The sequence below is a fragment of the Anas acuta genome, chromosome 1 (genome assembly GCF_963932015.1).
Source record: "Anas acuta chromosome 1, bAnaAcu1.1, whole genome shotgun sequence".
NCBI classification, from domain to species: Eukaryota; Metazoa; Chordata; class Aves; order Anseriformes; family Anatidae; genus Anas; species Anas acuta.
In genome coordinates this window covers 10,907,618-10,927,526 of record NC_088979.1, presented here as the reverse complement: position 1 = coordinate 10,927,526, position 19,909 = coordinate 10,907,618, and the positions used below count along the sequence as shown (strand labels likewise).

At 37.0% G+C, this 19,909-nt stretch overlaps 1 protein-coding gene across 3 annotated transcripts in view; it reads left to right on the top strand.

Moving 5' to 3' along the window:
* SLC36A4 (solute carrier family 36 member 4) overlaps positions 1–19,909 on the top strand; it is a 114,603-nt gene that overhangs the window by 12,770 nt on the left and 81,924 nt on the right. For 2 of the 3 annotated variants that reach the window (XR_011091916.1, XM_068669155.1), the window contains exons 2-8: positions 512–635; positions 1,372–1,462; positions 2,643–2,731; positions 3,665–3,760; positions 6,121–6,205; positions 13,404–13,631; positions 14,795–14,893. Coding sequence is in view for 2 of the 3 variants with exons in the window: in XM_068669155.1 (XP_068525256.1) it covers positions 512–635; positions 1,372–1,462; positions 2,643–2,731; positions 3,665–3,760; positions 6,121–6,205; positions 13,404–13,631; positions 14,795–14,893 (812 nt within the window). In the remaining variant the exon portion in view is untranslated. Of the gene's footprint in view, positions 1–511; positions 636–1,371; positions 1,463–2,642; positions 2,732–3,664; positions 3,761–6,120; positions 6,206–13,403; positions 13,632–14,794; positions 14,894–19,909 lie in introns of those variants that run through there. The other variant, XM_068669169.1, reaches the window with a different exon arrangement.

The following is a 19,909-nucleotide window of genomic DNA, read 5'->3' as shown; positions in this document are numbered from 1 at the left end:
TTTTCTCGCCAGTAATGGGAGACATCTTCTGTTGTAGCTCTCTGTAGTTTTAGGATGGGATGGCTCTGGGGGGTGCCCTTGCTCTCCACTGGTAATAGACTAAGTGCTCAGCATTGAAACAGCTAATGGCATCTAAGATGAATCTAATCCTTTCCTAACACTGGATGACTTTTCTGTTTGACATTGTATTAGCTTGCAAAATGGTCTAAACCATCAACATTTTGATGTTTTTTTCCTTAGTTGTTTTTTTCCTGAGTTGTTTTCCTTAATGAAAAGCTTTAGGGTTTGACCATAAACCAGTCTGGTTTGAATACTGTGAATGTGTGCCCCCAGAAAGCGAGGCAGAATTTCTTGTGCAGGCTTCTGCTGTAACTATCTGTGTGTTTAAATCAGCTTTCTATTTAGTAACACACATGAATCTCATGAAATGGCAAATTAATTCAAAATCACCTTTTACTTCTAAACTGTACGTTTGTTTCTAACACTAAGTTGTTTTAACTCTCTTGTTTAGATTTGGAAGTAATGAAGCCTTTGATTGATGAACAGAATTCAGAAGACGTCTTAGATGAGGAGCATGAAAATGACATCCTGCGAGTTGAGAAACATTACCAACTTGAAAATGAAGAAGGCATTACGTATGTATTACTCTTAAGTATCAGCTTGTTAAAATTCCTCACCTCCAATTTGTTTTTCATGAGTAGTTTACTGAACTCTTAGGGGGTTACATGCAACCACGGTATGGTTTTATAGGGCTTTGCGTAGTTCTAATTTAGGGCTTTGCATACTTCTACCAAAAACCAGCACATTTTGAGTAGGTTCTTTGGTTTTTGGAAGCTAACAATATCCTGGCTGTAAAATATTCCAAGGTGACCATTTATAAAGTGATCGTATCACTCAGAATCCAGGCATTGTTTACAAAGAGGTTTGATTATTTTGTATTTTTTAATAAAGGAACTTAAGAAGACTTTAGAAATAGATTATTTGTTACAGTTGTACTTGAAAGAGTTGTTTGTTTTTTTTTTTTTTTGGGGGGGGGGGGTTAAAGCTTTAGCTGCCAGCATTGTGTTTTGTAATTGGTAATTGTTTTGAATTTTATTGATTCTAAAATAGCATTGATGAAACTTTGACATTTTCTGAGGCCAAAAGACGATAACATTGCACAGCAAGTAGCCTTTCACAAGCGGGGAAAAGATGAAGATCAATCAGACCTGTATGTTCCATCTGATGGAAATCATATCTAGAGGTTAATAAGAATGTCCTGTAAATGTGCGGGACCACTTCAAAGTTGTTACTGCTCACAAATTGTTCCTGTGTGTTAGTGAATTATAGAGGGTATGCTTTTAATGGGACTTCTCCTGTTTTTATCGTCAGGTTTATACAAACACTTACCCACCTCCTCAAAGGAAACATTGGAACTGGGCTTCTTGGTCTTCCACTTGCAATAAAAAATGCTGGCATTGTGGTAAGAATGCCATTATTTTTCTTAGTTTAGACAAGTTACCTGGAAAGATATACAGATATGTGACTGAACCTGAAAAACTAAAATCTTGATACCTGCTGGTTTTACCTACCTACCTTGAATTGTGTTCTATTTTTTCTTTTCAGCCTGGTAAAGTTATTGCTGAAGGTTGAGACAAATTAAAAAAAAACACAACCAAATCTTTTTTTATTTTTAACTATGTCATTCTGAAGACTTTATAGCAAGTTTTGTATTTTTGCTTAGCCAGAACATTTTTCTGTGAAAAACATTTTTTTTTTTCTGAAAACAGAAAGATTTTGATTCTGTCAGACTCCTATGATGGCTCATGGGATTCTTTTGTGGGTTTATTTTATCTTTGTCCAGACTTCACTATAGCTGGATCATGTCATAGGATGCACTGTCATCTTCTTAAATCAGTCTTTTGTTTCTGGGGGAAAAGAGTATAGCAGTCTAGTTTATACCAGGTAATAAACAAAACGTTTCCTAAGGCAATGTAATTTTTATTAACCGAACTTTAAATTTAAAAACTAAATAAATTTAGTTCTTTATTACAGGATGTTTAATTTAAGGATGAAAGTGACAATGTAAAAAGCAAGTACTTTCTGTGAAAAACTTTTGGTTAAACTTCTGTTCTAAAACAAATGATTTAATTTGAAGGTTATCTGTTAACTTGTGAAAAATAGAGTAATGATTATTTTTTTATTTTTTAATTTTTTTTACTATACTGAACATCATCAAGTATTCTAATGTAATGGAAAGAAGCCTCTAAAATGACAGTGTTGATGACAACAAAGTGGTCCAAACCGTTGCTTAGAAATGTGTGGTCTTCTCTCAAGACCACATTTTTTGACAAATACCTTAACGAAAATGTTCGAGAGTGAAATTATTCATGCCCACTTGCTATTTATTGCTTGATCACCCTTGAGAAACCTTCAATCGAGCAATCAATTAGAAGTAAGGAATGCAGCAGAAATCTGCAGCAAATCTTCCTCCCAGGGGAAGAAAAAGTTTCATAAAATTTTAATTCCTATAATTTATGTATGCGCTAAAATATGAAATTTTTGTGTGTAAAGATTTTTCCCCAGCATGTTTTCATGAAAAAAAATGTTTACATGACTTCAGTTGCTTATCTCCTTTGTTCTCCCTTTTTTCTCCACACCAGATTGGACCAATCAGCCTTGTGTTCATAGGAATTATATCTGTCCATTGTATGCACATCTTGGTACGTTGCAGCCACTGTCTATGTCAGAGGTAAATGTGGAACTACTCATTTTGTTGCTGAGATTTTTTTTCTGAGTTTTGGCCTACAGAATGACACAGTGCTGTAGCAGTTGGTTCAGGTCAGAATCTCGTACTTCAAAGAAGGAATACATGTTCTTATGGTGCAGCTGGAAATGATAGCTGTGCTTTGAGTAACGGTATGTTAATACAATGAAAAAATATTTCTTCTCTGGTCCTACAGAAAAATAAGTTAGTTTAACTTGTGTTGTCCAATATACCATTCCCTGTTGTAACTGAGAAATAATCAGGTCTTTCTCGCTGCAGTTTTGGTTGTTTATCTTTGATCCTTAAGTACTTCTATATCTTCATAGCTTCTGAATCTTCATAGCTTTGAAAAGCATTCAGTTTATAAATTGCCAGTTTGTAAGTACTTTATAGGGCTACAGAAACAACCAAGAATTGTTGTTAATGTCTTTTGTGATTGTCTCTTTGGATTGTGACAACTTGATTCTTAAAAATTGCGGTGCTAAGGAATGTGGTAAGATGATAATAGTGAGCAGATTAATGCTAGATAGTGTTTCAAGTGAGATGTACAATAAAAGTGCAATAAAAGTTCTTTAAAAGTGCAGTAAAGTTTCTGAACTGAACAGTAACATGAAGCTGTTAGTGTCCCTGTAGCTGGAAAAAACTATTATTAAAAACAAAACCAAAATGAGACCTGATTTAGTACTGTTGAATTAGTGAGCAGCAATTGTGGTTTACATGCTTATAGAGTGCTGAATATCCCTTCCTCCAAGAAAGAAGCCCAAGAAGCCTAAACTGTACCTCTAAAATTTAGCAGCTGTGGAATGGTTTCACAGATGATTCCTTATAAGCCTGTGAAGCCAGCAGCATTTTCAGGATAGAGATGTAGGCTCTGATAGTTTCTAGTAACTCCATTCTTTCTTCACTCTTTGATTTCAGGTTGAAAAAATCCTCACTGGGTTATAGTGATACAGTTAGTTATGCCATGGAAGTGGGGCCTCTGACTGCTCTTCAAAAAAGATCTTCCTGGGGAAGGTAAGTCTGCAGTCTAGTTTCACAGTTCATTATTAAAAATTATGTCTACACTTGGAATGGTTAGGACATTTACTTTTTAGTAAGACATTACTAGTTTTCAGAGGATATTCTCTGTGCTTGACATAACAAGTAGCACCACATAAAAATATTTCCTGGGGTCAACTAGTGACGCTGGGGAGGACTGGGGACTGTGTGTCTCGGTCAGGAATATCAATTTTCAGGTCTACAGGAGCTGTGAAGAAAAGAATTCTCTTCTATAATATAGAAAGAGATGTTGTATAACCAGAAGTGCAGTCTGTATTGTGTAATATAAGTTTTTGTCAGCTTTTACCACAAACACATTTCACTGCATCAGAGTGTAATAAATGGCTCAGTCTTCAAAATAGGACTATAATCAAAGTTTACAATTTATTAAAGGAATAGAGGTAAGCAAACAGCGCTGGGTGCACCAGGAGTCTCTGCTCCACCAAGACGCACACCAGTTACATCAAGCAGCTGATTTTTATGCTCCTAGGCTGATACATATTCATTACTACTTCTAAAAAAAAAACAGGGTTATTATAATTAGTTTCTGGAATCCAAACCCTCCTACTGGAGCATGCGCATCAGTCTCCGGTGGTCCCTCTGGGGGTCTCTTGTGCTGAAGGCTCATAGTCTTCCTCCCTCTTGTCCTTCTCCTTTGTCCAACTTGGCTGTATGTCAAAGACTTGTGCTACATCCCCTGCAAGCTTTGTCTTTTAGTTGTTCTTCAGCTTTCCCCGTCTCCTTAATCTCCTGGCCAGATATTAGAGACTTGCATAGTGTCCCATGCAATAGTCATAATAGTTAGCAGTTATTCTGAAACCCCCCAAATATCGGAGACTTCAAGGAAAAACCTACAAATACATGTCCCTTGAAGCTCTCTATTGACATGAATTGCTGAAACATTCCTTTGCAAGATACGAGAATTATATACATTAACCACTGTTTTTCTTAGACTTGTGGTTATACAAGGGTATGTAAGACAGAAGGTCACATTCATCATACCATGCGGCCCTAGCATTGTTCCATACTGACACAAATCAGATGAACATATCTCACAAGAGTTCACTCTCTAAGCAGACTGATACTGCAAACATAAATGATTTTATTTTTTTTTTCTGAAAGGAAGCAAAGCATTTTTTGATTTGTTGAAATATCAAGTACAGATCATGGAGAAATACTTACTAGATTTTTGCAATAATGACCTGCAGATATTAATAGCTTGTTGTAGCTCTTAAGTGCTTTATCCATCTTTTAAAAAAGACTATTATGTATTTTTTGCCATATGTTGCTGTATAGCGTTTCTGGAGCTTACAGTATGACTGAATAGTGATGAAACTGAAAACCTGAGATGTTGTTCAATGTTAACTTTATTTTTTTTTTTTCCTCTCTTGAGGAAGAGAGTATTTTTGCCCTGTTATTTTCAAGGATACAGCATCTTGTGTCATTTGTTTGTGGCTATCATTTGGTTTCAGATAAGAAAAAGATGAGCTAGTATTTTAAGATATTTTCTGATGACTGTGTAGGAATGGACTGGTGCTGTATTAGAGCAAAATTTTTTTGTTTGTAGGAAAGTAGAATTAAAATACTGTAATGCACCAAAGAGTTATAAGCCATAAACAGCAATTCTATTTCCTGAGGCATTGTGCTGCAGCAAGATTGTTCTCTGGGGCAGTTCTCTGCTGAATGTTGGACTAGCGAGAGGGTTTCATTATGATGCATCTTCAGGTCACCATCATGTGTATTATTTATCAAAAACAATATGAACCATACTTCAGATCTTTTTTTTTTTTTTCAAGAGATACAGTGTCTGAATGTGTATTTGGATACATTCACATAGAGCCAGTTAGCTGTGAAAATGTTTTTTGTCTTGAATTGCTGGAACTTAACTTAAACTGTGTGAGACATTTCATCTCTGGTCTCAGTGGAAAATAGCTATGCTAAAGTGCTAAATTATTGCAGCAGAAGTTATTTGCACATTGAGTATATATGTCTGTTGTTTATAGTTGTTCCACATTGCTGTCTTTGAATTTCATTTTATGCGACTTTAAATGTGATATACCTTTTTTTTTGGAGAAACATTCATACCTATATACTGTTACCTTAAAACAACACCACTACCACCACCACTACCAAAAAAAAAACCACCCACCCACAAAAGACATAAAATTATTTTGACAGATGAGCAACTTTCATTCCAGTGTTCATGAGATTAATGTGATATTTGAATCTAACATTATGACTAGTATGAAAAGGAGTTTTGATTGTTTTTAGGTAGAAGTGGATTAATCGTTTGTATCCTAAGTATAATGTATGTTTGCTTATTTTTTCTTCCTCAGGTATATTGTGGACTTTTTCCTAGTGATAACACAGCTGGGATTTTGTAGCGTTTATGTTGTGTTCTTGGCAGAAAATGTCAAACAAGTGAGTATAGATACTGTATGGAAACAATTACAGTTTTAGATTTGTTTTTCCTTACTTTTTTGTTTCCTTGTAAAGTGCCAAAGAACTTGTAGAACATGAAGTTGAGAGATGCACAGCATAGGTTCTGCCATGGTTTACACAATAGAGCTCTTGGAAAAAGGAGCAATATGCAAGGTGATCTAAACTCACATCTTGAAGAAGTGCTTATAGCTTCATTGCCTTCTCATTTGTTCGTTGAACTTAAAAATTAATTGCAGAAATTATAGGAAACAAGGTTGAAACTGGTCTGGGATCCAGTTGTCAGTGAACATTGTTTTTTGCCAGGACTTGCTGCTGACTTTTTTATTCCCTGACCTTCTGAGAATATTTTACCCTTTTTGTGTCACAGGAAGTCTTTCTTTTGAATCTGTTCTTGTTTAGCCTCTTCCATTTTTCAGAATTGTCTCACAGTTACTCATCAGTGATGGGTCTCTGGGACCCCCAGAGTACTGTGTGCAGTTTTGGATGCCACAGAATAAAAAGGATGTAAAACCACTAGAGAGTGTCCAAAGGAGGGCTACGAAGATGATGAAGAGTCTGGAGGGGGAGATGCGTGAGGAGCAGCTGAGGTCCCCTGGTTGGCTCAGCCCAGAGCAGAGCAGGCTGAGGGGAGGCCTCATGGCGGCCTGCAGCTCCCTCACGAGGGGAGCGGAGGGGCAGGCGCTGAGCTCTGCTCTCTGGGGACAGCGACAGGACCCGAGGGAACGGCATGGAGCTGGGACAGGGGAGGGTCAGGCTGGGGGTTAGGGAAAGGTTCTGCACCCAGAGGGTGCTCAGGCACTGGGACAGGCTCCCCAGGGTCATAGCACTGTACCTGTCAGTGTTCAAGAAGGTTTTGGACAACTCACAAACATATGGTCTGATTTCTGTGTGGTCCTTTGGGGACCCAGGAGTTGGACTTGATGATCCTTGTGGGTCCCTTCTGACTAAAGATAATCTTTGCTGTTCCGTTTAGTTTTGATGATGAATGTGGACCTCTGTCTGAAAATGTGTTTCTGTAATTAGTGAGACAGGTGAGGAATAAGGTATGGCATGTTACCAAGCATTAATCATCCATGTGGACTTCTACCCAAAAGGTAGAATAAAGGTGTCTTTGAATAGCTTAATTTATGTTATTGAGGAAGAAATGTCCCCATGGACAGTCAATATGTAGTAGGCATTTTTTTTTCTCCCTGTGAGGTGAGTATTTGTATTATGTTTAAAAATATTCCGGGTTACAAAAATGTCAAAGTGAGAAGAAACTGTGTATAGAGAAGCTGGATACTCTGTAATTTGTATACTGGGAGGTTATGACAGTCCCACTGTCTATCTCAGTACCTGAAAATCCTATTTTATATACAATGTCCTTTTGCTGGCCTTCCGAAGCAGGAATTTTTATGGCATCCTTTGTAATAAAAGTTTGAATCAAAACCTTTCCAACTGAACAAATATATGACCAACTAGTTATTATATATATGTTTTTGACCTTAAGAAAAAGCAAAGACTTGTTTGCCTTGGCTTTTATAAATTTCAAAAAAAGTGAAACCTATTCAGAAAACCCACTGCTGCTTTCTTGAAGAATTGAAAGCTGGGAGCAGACTTATAGAGAAAACAACCTCTACAAAAGCAGTAGCTGCAGAGACCCATGGCATGTACTCTGTGAATGAATTGAAGTCATTAGCAATTCAGAAGAGAAGTCCTATTTGCAAGTGTATTTGATTTACATTGCCCTGTGCACTTCGCTCTGGGAGGGAGGTTGTTTCCATCTGGGCAACCTTATATTGCAGAAATCTGTCCCGTAGAGGGCACCAAAGAACACAAGTTGGTACAGCTTTAAATCTGTTTTGGGTAGTGGAAGGATGAGGCATATGAACAGAGGGAATGAGGGAATGGAGAACTAAGATAAAGGAAAGTCATGAAGTCATGGTAATAATATTAGTAAGCTTTTCCAAAGGAATACTTTCCTGGCTCACCAAAGAAACTCAGGTTTGTGTAGTTCTGGATATTGGGTCTTATTTTTATATATGTATATATATACACATATATACATATACATATATGTGTGTATATATATATATATACATATGTATAAAAGGGGTTTTACAGGTAAAAAAGACTAGAATTGGAGAAGAATGATGAAACTGCAACAAAGATCTGCAGTTTGGCTGCAACAAGTGGGACAGACAATCAAATCTGCCCAGAAGATGGTCCCCTTTCTTGTCATAATTACTTCACTTTTCTCGCCTGAGGAGTAGAAGATCTTAAGTCAGGAGTCCTGGCAGCTATCTATTTGTTCATGAATATTTGCTGAGTTCTCTGAAAATGTGTCCTTTTCTCTTTGTTTGCTGATAAAGCTAAAATATGAAAACATACTCTTGCTGTGTTGCACTTTATTAGATCTTTGACACTTTGAATGACCCATCAGCAGGATGAGCCATAGTGGATATAATGGAATTTTTATTTTTATATTTTTTGGAAAAAGAGAGGGGGAAACACCTCTAGAAAAAAACCCTAGCCCACCACTTACGCAGTTGTACTCAGACACTGAGTAATGTTGTATTGTAGTACTGAGTAATATTGAAATACCAGAAATAAACTAATGAAACATATTTTTGGCCTTTTCTTTATAAATTACAGGATTACAGTATAGTCACATACACACAGTTTTGGTGCTCGATTGGTCCCTGTGTATTGTATTGTATGTTGCTCTGAGTTGAATAAGGAAGGAATTACAGGAGCTGATCAGCTCAAGGACTGCTATTTTGATTCTACTAGATAAAAAGTTTGCAGACTGACAGAAAGAGTAGAGTTTGCGGTGTAGGCGAGTGGTCTTAGTTAAAGAGACTAAGGAAACTATTCCTTATTGCTTCTGATGCATTTCTTAAATGAAACACGTTCATCCATTAAACAATTTTCTGGGTGCCTGATACCAGGAATCTAATAACCAGATTTACACAAATGTGTGATCTTCATGGATACAGCTGAAGGTGGTGGATGCTGTGCTTGGGGTAAGTAAATGAGGCACTGAGTGAAGCTCTCCTGTAAAGGAAGCAGTTTCAGACATCACACCATCATGTGAATTAGTGCTTGAATAACGAAAATGACTTCTGCTGAAGTCACTCTGTGAATTCACTAGTCTTTGTAGTCAATATGCAAGTAGTAGTCACTACTTGCTTTCTAAAACTGTAGTGATTTTTCCTTGTGGTTTGGGGAAATATTTGTGGAACTCCCAGCTACAGTCATGGTAGGCTCAGAAAAAAATGCATATAGTGTATTTAGATTAGAAGCTCACACAGAAAGAACAAAATACTGTGTAGCAGCTCATGGAGTCCTGCACAGACTTTATTACATCTCGTCTTTTGTAGTCAGAGTGAGTACAGGCATAGTAAAATTTAATGACTGTTCTCTACAAATCAGAATTACTTTTATAGGAAGACATTCTCCGTTATGGGTAAGAGAGGAAGCCGTGATTCTTAAATGGCAAATGTACATTTCCATGTCTCAGATCTTTAGTGGGAGGATCTGAATTATGATTGTTTATAGAATGCGTTTTTCAAGCACAGATGTATTGATTGAGTAAGTGAAAACATTTGTCTAAGTTATCTGATATTCAGATAGTATTTCAGACTGCTTTGCTTTCTTTAGAGGAGAGAGAAACAGCATGAGAAACAGCTTTTTATTTTTTATTTTTAAAGACACTTCTGCTGCTTTACATTGTTACTTGTTAGAATGGTTTTCAACCTGTTTACTAGGTTTTTTAAACCTAGTAAAATACTTCAAAAGTGATAGCAATGTTAGCTTGCATCTGAACAAATGAGTGTAATTTCATCTTCATTAGATTTTTCCTTTGGTACTCTTTAACATCAATCCTCACACAGCCAATTGATCTATCACAGGCAGAATTGTAATTTTGGGGGGTTAATTTTTGTATTTTACTTTCAGACTTAGTTTTCTTCCACTCACCGGTCTCTCTTGCCTGTTATTTAGCTCTCCCATAAGATTACTGTATCTTGTTTGATGTGCCTCTTCTGAGCCAATGTACAGAATCACTCTCCTGTCATGCCACAAAATCCACTTGTGTGGTGTAGAAGTTCCCCGTGGCCTTGCTCAAACCCTTAAGTGGTGCTTGACACGGTGGTTAGATTGTTAACCAGTCTAATGTGGATGCTGCTTTCTTGAAAGAATTGATTTATAGGTGTATACATATCCAGAAAAGGGAATAAACTGTCTTTCTGTGTTTTTATATCTGTAAAACTGTATCCATTATATCAATTACATGGTGTGTATATGTACATGTATATGTAAAATTCACCCCCAAACACAGTGTTTGATAATGCAGAAACCTGTGCATAATGAACATAATAAAAATGGCTTGGCAGTCAACAGTTGAACTAAAATGTTCAAAAATTTTTTTTTTATTTTTTTTGTCTCCCCCCATAAAATCATAGAACAGCTTGGGTTGGAAGCGACCTTAAAGATCATCTAGTTCCAACCCCCAATTATATTTTTCTTAAATAACACAGCAGTTTCAGACCTGAGACAAAGCAAAACTTTAGGACAGTCGAGTATTGGAACAGGTTGCCCATAGAGGATATGCAGTCCCCATTCTTAGAGGTTTTCAGGAGAAACAGCCTCATTTGACCTCATATTGATGGAGCTTTGAGTAAGCTGTTGAGTAAGTCATGAGGTCGCTTCTAACCTGAATTATTCTATGGTTCAGTGAATCCAAACCTCCATTTTTGGATAATGTAATGGAGAATATATCAGGAATATAATGTTTCTCTTAGATAAGAGATGACAAGGTAAAGTGACTCAAATGAGAAATGGTGTGGAAGAGGAGCTTTTGAGTTAAAAATGTACCAGAAATAGGTGCTTTTTGTAACTGGGACTGAGACAGCTGTGACTGCAAATCTGTTTACTCAAAATATAAATCTGAGTGGAGCAGGTTCAGAATTGCTTTTTTTTTTTTTCTTTTTTTTTGTCCTTCCAGCTGGAGTCTTTTTGCCCTGGCTTCTGTGTTTCAACTGTATTTCACAAAACAGGATCTGATGAGACTCTTATGAGTAATAACATTTTAGAGGATCCATTTAGCCTCTGTTTCCTTCCCCTGGTGAATACTGGGGCAGGGAAGAGTGTGGCAAGAAAGGGTACCATATTCGCTGTGTTGTAAAGTGGCCTACAGTGTTGTAGTTTGTTACAGAAATACAATTCGTGTTTGAAGATGCAAGTGGGAATTGAGAACCCAGGGTAGGGGAGTCATATTTTGATAATTTTAGCTGACTGCTTTTTACAGATGTCTGTCACCTGATGCTGGTTGTGAAGAGTTTGTGAGCAGTCATAGTATGTTCATTCTCAGTGCCTTTCTTAGTATTTTTGTGAAAATAAAACAGAATTTTAAAGGCTGCGTATGACCACTCTTTACTTAATGCAACCCAGAGGTGTGATGTGGTCATCGTGGCAGGTGTAGAAATCACAGTAGATCTGAACTTGAACAGAATTGTGTCCACAGAATCTTTTTAATAACTCCCTCTACCTCCTGGAAGTCTCAGTCCAAGTGATCCCTTGATTGCCTACTGTATCTCCAACTTGTCCCCTTCTCTTGTTCCTCAAGCTGGAAAATTAATACCCTAAGTTATGGTGATATATCAAATGAAACAGATGTTGTAAGGTATTGTAATTGTGCTGTTTGCTCAGGACTCTTGTGTCTACATTTAAACTTGTATGTAATAGTAGTACTTGGCCTTTTTATTGAAGCAGCTTCATGTGTTTGACTTTTAAAAAGAGGATCTATGATCTTGTTATTTTCACTTGCACAGATAACTGGACATTCTAGAGAGCAAACCACATTGAAATAATTGCCTATAAATTAATCAGTGTCAGTATTAGGGTCTGAATATCATCTTAAGTTGTTTTGATATATATTGATTTCCCATTTTTATTTAACCTCTTTATACTGTAAGGAAGCATTGTTTATTTCCACTGTCTAGGTATCTTTTCTCATCAAGCCAAAGGCTTTCTGTAGTGTGAATGAATTAAACAGTCATACACTAAGATGACAAATACAATCAAAGAGGAAAAGAGAGTATACCTTCCTAGGGAAAAGGTGTAAGATTTATAACAAGTGGGTCTGAACTGTTCTCATTTTGTAGCAAGCAGTATAACTACTAACTCTTCATGTGTTGGTTGTGGTGTACGCACAGCACAGAATATATTTGCATAAAACAGATTTTGGCAGTTATCATAGAATCATAGAATATCCTGAGTTGCAAGGGGACCGACAAAGATCATCAAATTCAACTCCTGGGTCTCCAAAGGGCCACCCAAATAAACAGACCACATGTCTGAGGGCGTTGTCCAAACACTTCTTGAACTCCAGCAGGCTCAGTGCTGTGACCACTGTCCTGGGGACCCTGTACCAGTGCCCGACCAATTTTAACCACATGAACGTTTTTCCAAAAGATGTAGTGGGAGTTGTGAATAGTCCCAAGCTCAGTCTTCTGAATTGCACCATGGGCAATTATGATAATATTATATACAAGATATTTAATACTTTTATACATTGTATGCTACTATTTATCTACCAGTATGAATTTATATTTAATTAATGGATAGCTCTATGCAAACTCTCTTTAGAGCTTATGGTTTTAAAGTTGAGTTAAAGTTGATTAATGGAAAAGCGACGTTAAGAATAAAATCATTTGAATTAAAATAAAGACAGGTTCTTATTTTACCACCATTTCTGTGTTTATGTTGACATGACGTGGATTGCAAAGGTGTAAGGTTATTAGGCACTGAACCTTCAGAGAATAGTACTTGGTCATCTGAACCCATTCCTTACTTTTAGGAAAATTCACACTCCAGCGTTTAGGCCTACATGCATCTTGCCCACATTTGTTTGATTGAATGCTTGCTTTATAAAAGGCAGGCATCTAATCTAAACTGATCATGGGGATTTCCTCCTTGGTGGATTACAGACAATGTCTTTTAGGGCCCAATTTCATCATTTCACAAGGAACACTTGCCCTGTGCCTTGTCTTCCTCTCTGCGTTGAGACCATAGATAAACCAAAATGCCTGACATTCAGCAGGTCAAGTGAAGAGGTAAATTCCACCCTAGAGAAACAGCAGTGTGACCATATCCAGACACTCAGTGCTACCAGTATTTATTTATTTTTCTACAGGTCCATGAAGGATTCTTGGGAATCAAGTCTGCTTCTATAAATGTCAGTGCCGCCAGCAATTCTTCTGAGAAAAGGAGTATGGATTTACGAGTGTACATGCTGTGTTTCCTGCCGTTTATGATCCTCCTGGTCTTTATTCGTAACCTTAAGAGCCTGTCCGTGCTTTCACTGCTTGCCAATCTGTCCATGGCTATCAGCCTTGTGATCATTTACCAGTATATTGTTAGAGTGAGTATAGCAAGTTTATAATTTGTTTTAATCTGACATCTTAGTGGTTGCTTGGGGTAGTTTTGGGGTCTCTGAAACATACTGATTGACAATTGCTGAAAGTCAGAATTATCTTGTAATGTGAGGTAAGGAGATGTCTTAATACTTAAGACATGCTTTAAAGAGATCTCTATGGTATTTTTTGAAAAAAATGGCAATATTACTGCACTTAAGATACAGAGCATACAAATTTTGAAGTCTCTGAATCCTTGAGTGAGTAGAAGTTGCACCCAGAAGTTCAAAGGCTTCATCCGTGACCAGCCATTTCATTGCAACAGAAGAACAGTTTCAACAACGTTTGTTTATAGCATTTTTCCAGTACAATCAGGGAAAAAAAAAAAAAAAAGATTTATCTTACGTATTTAAGAATAGATCTTGCATACTTCTGTCTCCTGAGAAGTTGAATAGTTTTTACGTTTTCTGGGTTGCTGCTGTTTTTAACAGTTGGAGGCATTTCAGAACAGAACAAATTGAACTGAACGCTGGAAAAAAACCACACATACAGAAACTTTTACATTTTTTCATTCTTACAATTTTTGAAAAGAATAAATGGCAAACTCTGTTGTGTGCACAGTATCTAGATACATGGTCAGTACCGATGTTACTGATATTATTTAGAGGTATTGGCTATGGGAGGAGGAAGGTGTTACACAAAAGACATTGTGGGAGTTGAAGAGCAATTGTTCAGCAGGAATTCTGCTTGTGTTAAAAATACTTTGTTGTTGTTGTTTAACTATCCCTTATGGTTATGAAGAATACTTATAAAGTATGAAGAATAAGATGTTCTCAGGAGAGCCTAATTTTTAGAAGGCTACGCTTGAGTTTTCCCTTTCATTTTAATTGATGCTCACTTATATATGCCAGAGTAACACTTTAAATATGAAAATTTCTAATGTCAGTAACGAGAACCTAGAATAAATACATTCGCAAGTGTCTGAGTGAGTGGGAAGGAAGCTATAATTGTGTGTGAGGGACTATAAGCTTGTGGGGAAAACCATGAAGTGTAACTAGCAGTGTATACTCCGTTGTCAACACCTACAGATTTTTCTTTCCTAGACAGCAATTAAAACTGAAAGAACAGCTGACATTCTTTATATAGCACTGTTTTGCTTTGATTTCTTTAGGATATAGCAGATCCTCAAAAACTGCCTCGTGTGGTTGGCTGGAAGAAATATCCCCTGTTTTTTGGGACAGCAATATTTGCTTTTGAAGGAATCGGTGTGGTAAGTCTTTATCATTGACTCTTCAGAATACCTGGGTTTGTGACAGATGATGAAATGTAGGCAGTTTTAAGTTTGTTGGTATTTACTTTTTTCTTGGTGAAGCACTAATCTCCCAGTCATGAAATGTGTTACTTCGTCTAAGGCAAAAGTTGAGGACAGAACATCCTTGTCAAAGGGTATTCTAGTGAATACTGATTGCTACTTGAACACTTAGCACCTTCCCTATTACAAGGATGTCTGTAGTTCATCGAAACAGATTAAAAATAGTTTTAAAATAGATTAAAATCATAATTCACTATTCAGCTAATAATATGATGATTCTGTAATTATGATGATTCAGCAGCTCAGTTTGAAGTGATTAGTGAAGAAAAAAAGAAACGTATTCAGCATCTTTCTTTTCCTTTGGGATCACAGAGGACAGAAATGATTTATCAAAAAAGTATTGTTCTTCCTGCCTCAGACTTTTCTATAGAGATGGCTTCATAGCAATGGTGATAAGAAAAAGGCTTGAAATTCCAGAATATTGTTTTGATTCATAGATTTCAGATAATGAACTTCCTTTCCTCATTGTTTCCTGAAATAAGTCAGTTATTTATTGCTTGTAAAATGTTTTTTTTTTTTTAAGTGAATCTTTTTTTAATCTCTTATATTCATATCCTACTCCATCTAAGGGTTTTCTGATTGCATCTCATAGTAGCAAAGTTTGCAAGTTAGTTAACACTTTTGTTTCACATTACAATTTTAAAAACAGCCAAAGAAGGATCTGGGAATGGTAGGTCATAATGTCTTTAAACTGTTGGGAAATTACTATATACATTTTATTTTTTACTAATATAACCACATACTTCAGCAGGTGTTATGTGCTTAAAACTAAAGCAAAAGAAACACAACAAAAACAAATAAACCAAAACAAACCAACCCTTCCCCTGCCTACCAAAATGCAAGATCCCCAAACCAGTGTGCACTTCATCTAAAGTAATTATTGTCTTTCATTGACATAACATGTTTTGAGATTTCAAATATCTTTTCATTTCTGGAACTGTCAGCTCTGAATCAAGGCAGTGTATTTGGTCCAGCTGCTGTATTACCACTGACAGAAGTGCTGAAAAGCAAAAATCCTAACTCCTAGTATTTTACAAAACTGTTTTCACAGACAGGATGTGTGGGTCTAGTGTCAGTGAATCTCCATTTCTCAAATTGTTTTCAGTGGTTTCTCAGACTGTGAACTGAGTGATGATTAGTGTTTAAGTTACCATATATTTGGTAGTCATCTGGAAGTGTGTGTGTGTGTATATATATATATATATATATATATGTATGTATACGTATACATGGCAGCCTATTTGGTCATCATTTTCCTGTGAAATTCTTTCACAGGAAAATGGCATGGGCTGTTTGATGCCTGTAGTTCTTGGGCAAAAACAAAACAACCCGAACCATGCTCAGTGAATCTGACAGGTTGGGCTATGTTAAATTTGTTGCTCTTAAATTGTATGGTCTGTCTGTATACCCTGTTTCCCAGACTGCACATACTGTGTGTGGCTGAATGCAAGGCATATACAGTAGGTCTGATAAATTTATATCCTGGTTGTATTGAATCTGTTGTTGAAGATTTGTGTGGGATGTGGGTATTTAATTGTAGTCAGGAAATGTGTGAGTCCTTGCGAATCTCAGAAAAATGTGGAAGGCTTATTATTTGGTAGCTGTAGCTTACTGAATTACAGATAGCGAATTGATTTATGGTAATTATTTTTTTGCAAGTTAGATCCCACGTTTGTCAGCTCCTTAAATTGACATCAATAGTAATAACACTGATTACTAATGTAAACCTTTAAGGAATTTTAAGGAACGCCTGGAGCATTGCACTTGATTGAATCCCTGGTTGTTACCAATGACATTCTTAAGAACTGAAGACCTTTTTCCTTTGTTTATTCAAGAGCAGGATTCATTCTTACTGTGCTTCTAAAACATGAAAATATTGCTCAATATTATTAGATATTAGCATTGCATAGTTTTTGAGTATATTTCTGCATGACCTATCTCAATTAAATGATGATAATTTACTTTTCAAAGCAAACAGTGCATTTTAGTTCTTTCACTTTGCTACTGATATTTAGAAACTAATGTTTATGTTCATTATGGTTTGATATTCTGTGTGTGTACATCACACACAAGACCACTGAAAAAACATGCATGTGTTTACAAATTAGAATTAATGTCAAGGTCCCTCTGGATGGCAGCATGGCCTGCTGGTTCACCAAAGGGCCATGCTGCCTTCCAGAGGGACCTTGAGAGGCTGGAGAGGTGAGCTGAGAAGAATTTCTTGAAGTTCAGCAATGAGAAGTCCAAAGTCTGGCACCTGGGGAGGAACAACCCAGGCACCAGGGCATGCTGGAGAGCAGCTCTGCAGAAAAGAACCTAGAGGTCCTGGTGGATACCAAGTGGAAAACGAGTCAGCAATGTGCCCTTGCTGATAAGAAGACTACTTTTGTTTAAGAACCTGGATGTTTTAGGCCAAGTATCACCAGCAGGTCAAGAGAGGTTCCCCTCTGCTCAGCATCAGTGAAGCTGCACCTGGAGTCCTGTGTCTGGTTCTGAGCCACCCAATACAAGAGAGACCTGAACATACTGGAAAGAGTCCAATGGAAGGCTACCGAGATGACTGTGAGACTGGAGCACCCTCCTCTGAGGAAAGGCTGAGAGAGCTGGAACTGTTCAGCCCGGAGAAGAAAAGGCTCGGGGAGATCTCATCAATGTCTGTAAATACCTGAAGTGAGGCTGCAATGAAGACAGAGCTGGGCTTTTTTTCAGTGGTGCCCAGTGACAGGACAAGAGGCAGTTGGCGCAAACTGGAACACAAGAGGTTCTGTCTAAACACTTTACTGTGTGGGTGACAGAGCACTGGCACATGTTGTGGAGTCTTCTCCTTGGAGAACTTCAAAAACCACCTGGATGTGCTGATGGGTAACCTTCTCTGTCCCTGCCTGAGCAAGGGCTGGATCCAGATTACCTCTGGAGGTCCAATCCAACCTCACCCATTCTGTGGGTGTTTGGATGTAAATCTGAAAATCTAGAGGATAAGGTATTTATTTCTCATATGCAGAATGTTATTAATATGTCTGCGTTTCTCAGGGATATTTTGAATGTGCATAATGTGTACTGTACATTCCTATACTGTAGTTGCATGCACCATAGTGAAGATTTGAAAAAAAAAAAAAGATTTTATGTATGTGAACAGCTAGCACTTCATTTAGTGCTAGACAAGTTGTTTAAGCATAAAATATAAAAGATGAGGAAAGCAAATTGACCATTTCCACTTAACATAGTTAATATTTCATACAATTCTTGGTCATTGATTTAATTAGTAATTTGTTATTACAACTCAATAAGTCACCGTCAGAGATGAACTGTGATTTGTATGCATGTTTGTGACCTCTTGCATATGTGAAGTGAAAAATGTTAGTTTAAAATTCTTTCACTGAGATCTAAGCTAATGAATTTTGCTCCAGCTTGCAGTGGATTAAGAATATTCACATAGTCAGTTGCTGTAGTATAGTTGATGTGTGATAACCTGTTACTCTGTGTCTTAATTACTGGCCTTCTAATATTCATATCGTTGATTTTTTCTGTTAAGAAAAAAGCAAAAAACAGACCAAAACATTTATTAAATTGTCTCTTCTGATTGCAGGCAATCAAGATGCCTTAGTATTGGTTCTAATATGTCTCTTTATTTTAGAGACATATTAGATTTTATTCTGGAATGTCTTGCAAGTAATATTTACTTCTGTGAAATTACCTGAACATTGCATTATAAACAGAAGCCTTAATGTCCTAGTTTCATCAGATAAGTTTATTATGGTTGATTCCTGTTATGGAATAAATTAGCCTTAAACAGTTCTGAGGACATAACTGTTTTTTTCTTTTCCTTGGCTTGAAATATGCATAACGCTAATTTTCACTGTATTCATTGGAGAGCAGCCAGATTATTAATGTTATGAATATGGAAGCAAAATAAATTTATTTATTTATTTATTTATTTATTTGGCAAGTTCAGTCATCTTAAGTAGAACCTGACAGGAGAGGAAACATGCCCTCAGTGTGGTTTCTCTACCACTGTCGTTCTCTGTAGAATGGTCTTCCTTCTAGGAATACATAATGATAAACTTTAGAATAGAGGAATAAATAATCTATAAGGCTATAGCCAATAAAGTTAGGAGGATTTATTTTTAAAGACACTTAACTTATTCTGCTGTTAGTAGCAGGGAAGTGGCTAATGTAGAAAGAGAATAGTTGTAAATTCATAATGACAATACACAGTGTGGGAAGTTCTGTTTGTGTGGTTTCTTTGAAACAAGTAATAGACTGTAGGGGAAATATTCTAACACTGATTTGATTGAAATTGGGGTCACATCAACTGGGGACCAAGGAGTTGGACGCAGTGATCCTTGTGGGTCCCTTCCAGCTTGGGATATTCTATGGTTCTAACTCTCAGTGAACCTCTTTGCGGGCAGTGTCCTGCTGGGGATGGGAGAGCATGCTGATGCTGCCTTCCATCTGTGCTTTAGCTTCTCTCAGGCTGTGGTTCCCTGTGCTGGATGAAGCTACCCAACAAGTCACAGGGTTGGTGCGCAGACCACAGAAGAGAAGAGAGTACTAACCATACATACTAAATAATGGGCCTGCAGGTGATGCATACAATGCATGTGTTCAAAGAATGTGTAAAGCTGTTTTTAAAGAATCGTGTTTGAGAGCCTCTTTCATATTCCACTGGTGAATAGGTCTGTTTTTATAAAGAATGTGAGATTTTTGTGACTGAATTAAAAAGTAGCTTCAGACTGTGCTGCTGAGTGGGCCTATCATGCAGTTAAAACTTTAGGACAAACTTTTCAGAAGAGTATAAAACTGGAGGCTTCAGGCTTGGATATGTCTGTAGCATTACTGTGTATAGGTGATTACTTTGCATAATGTTTTATCTATTCAATCACAGTTATAATTAATAATTATTTTTCTATGAAA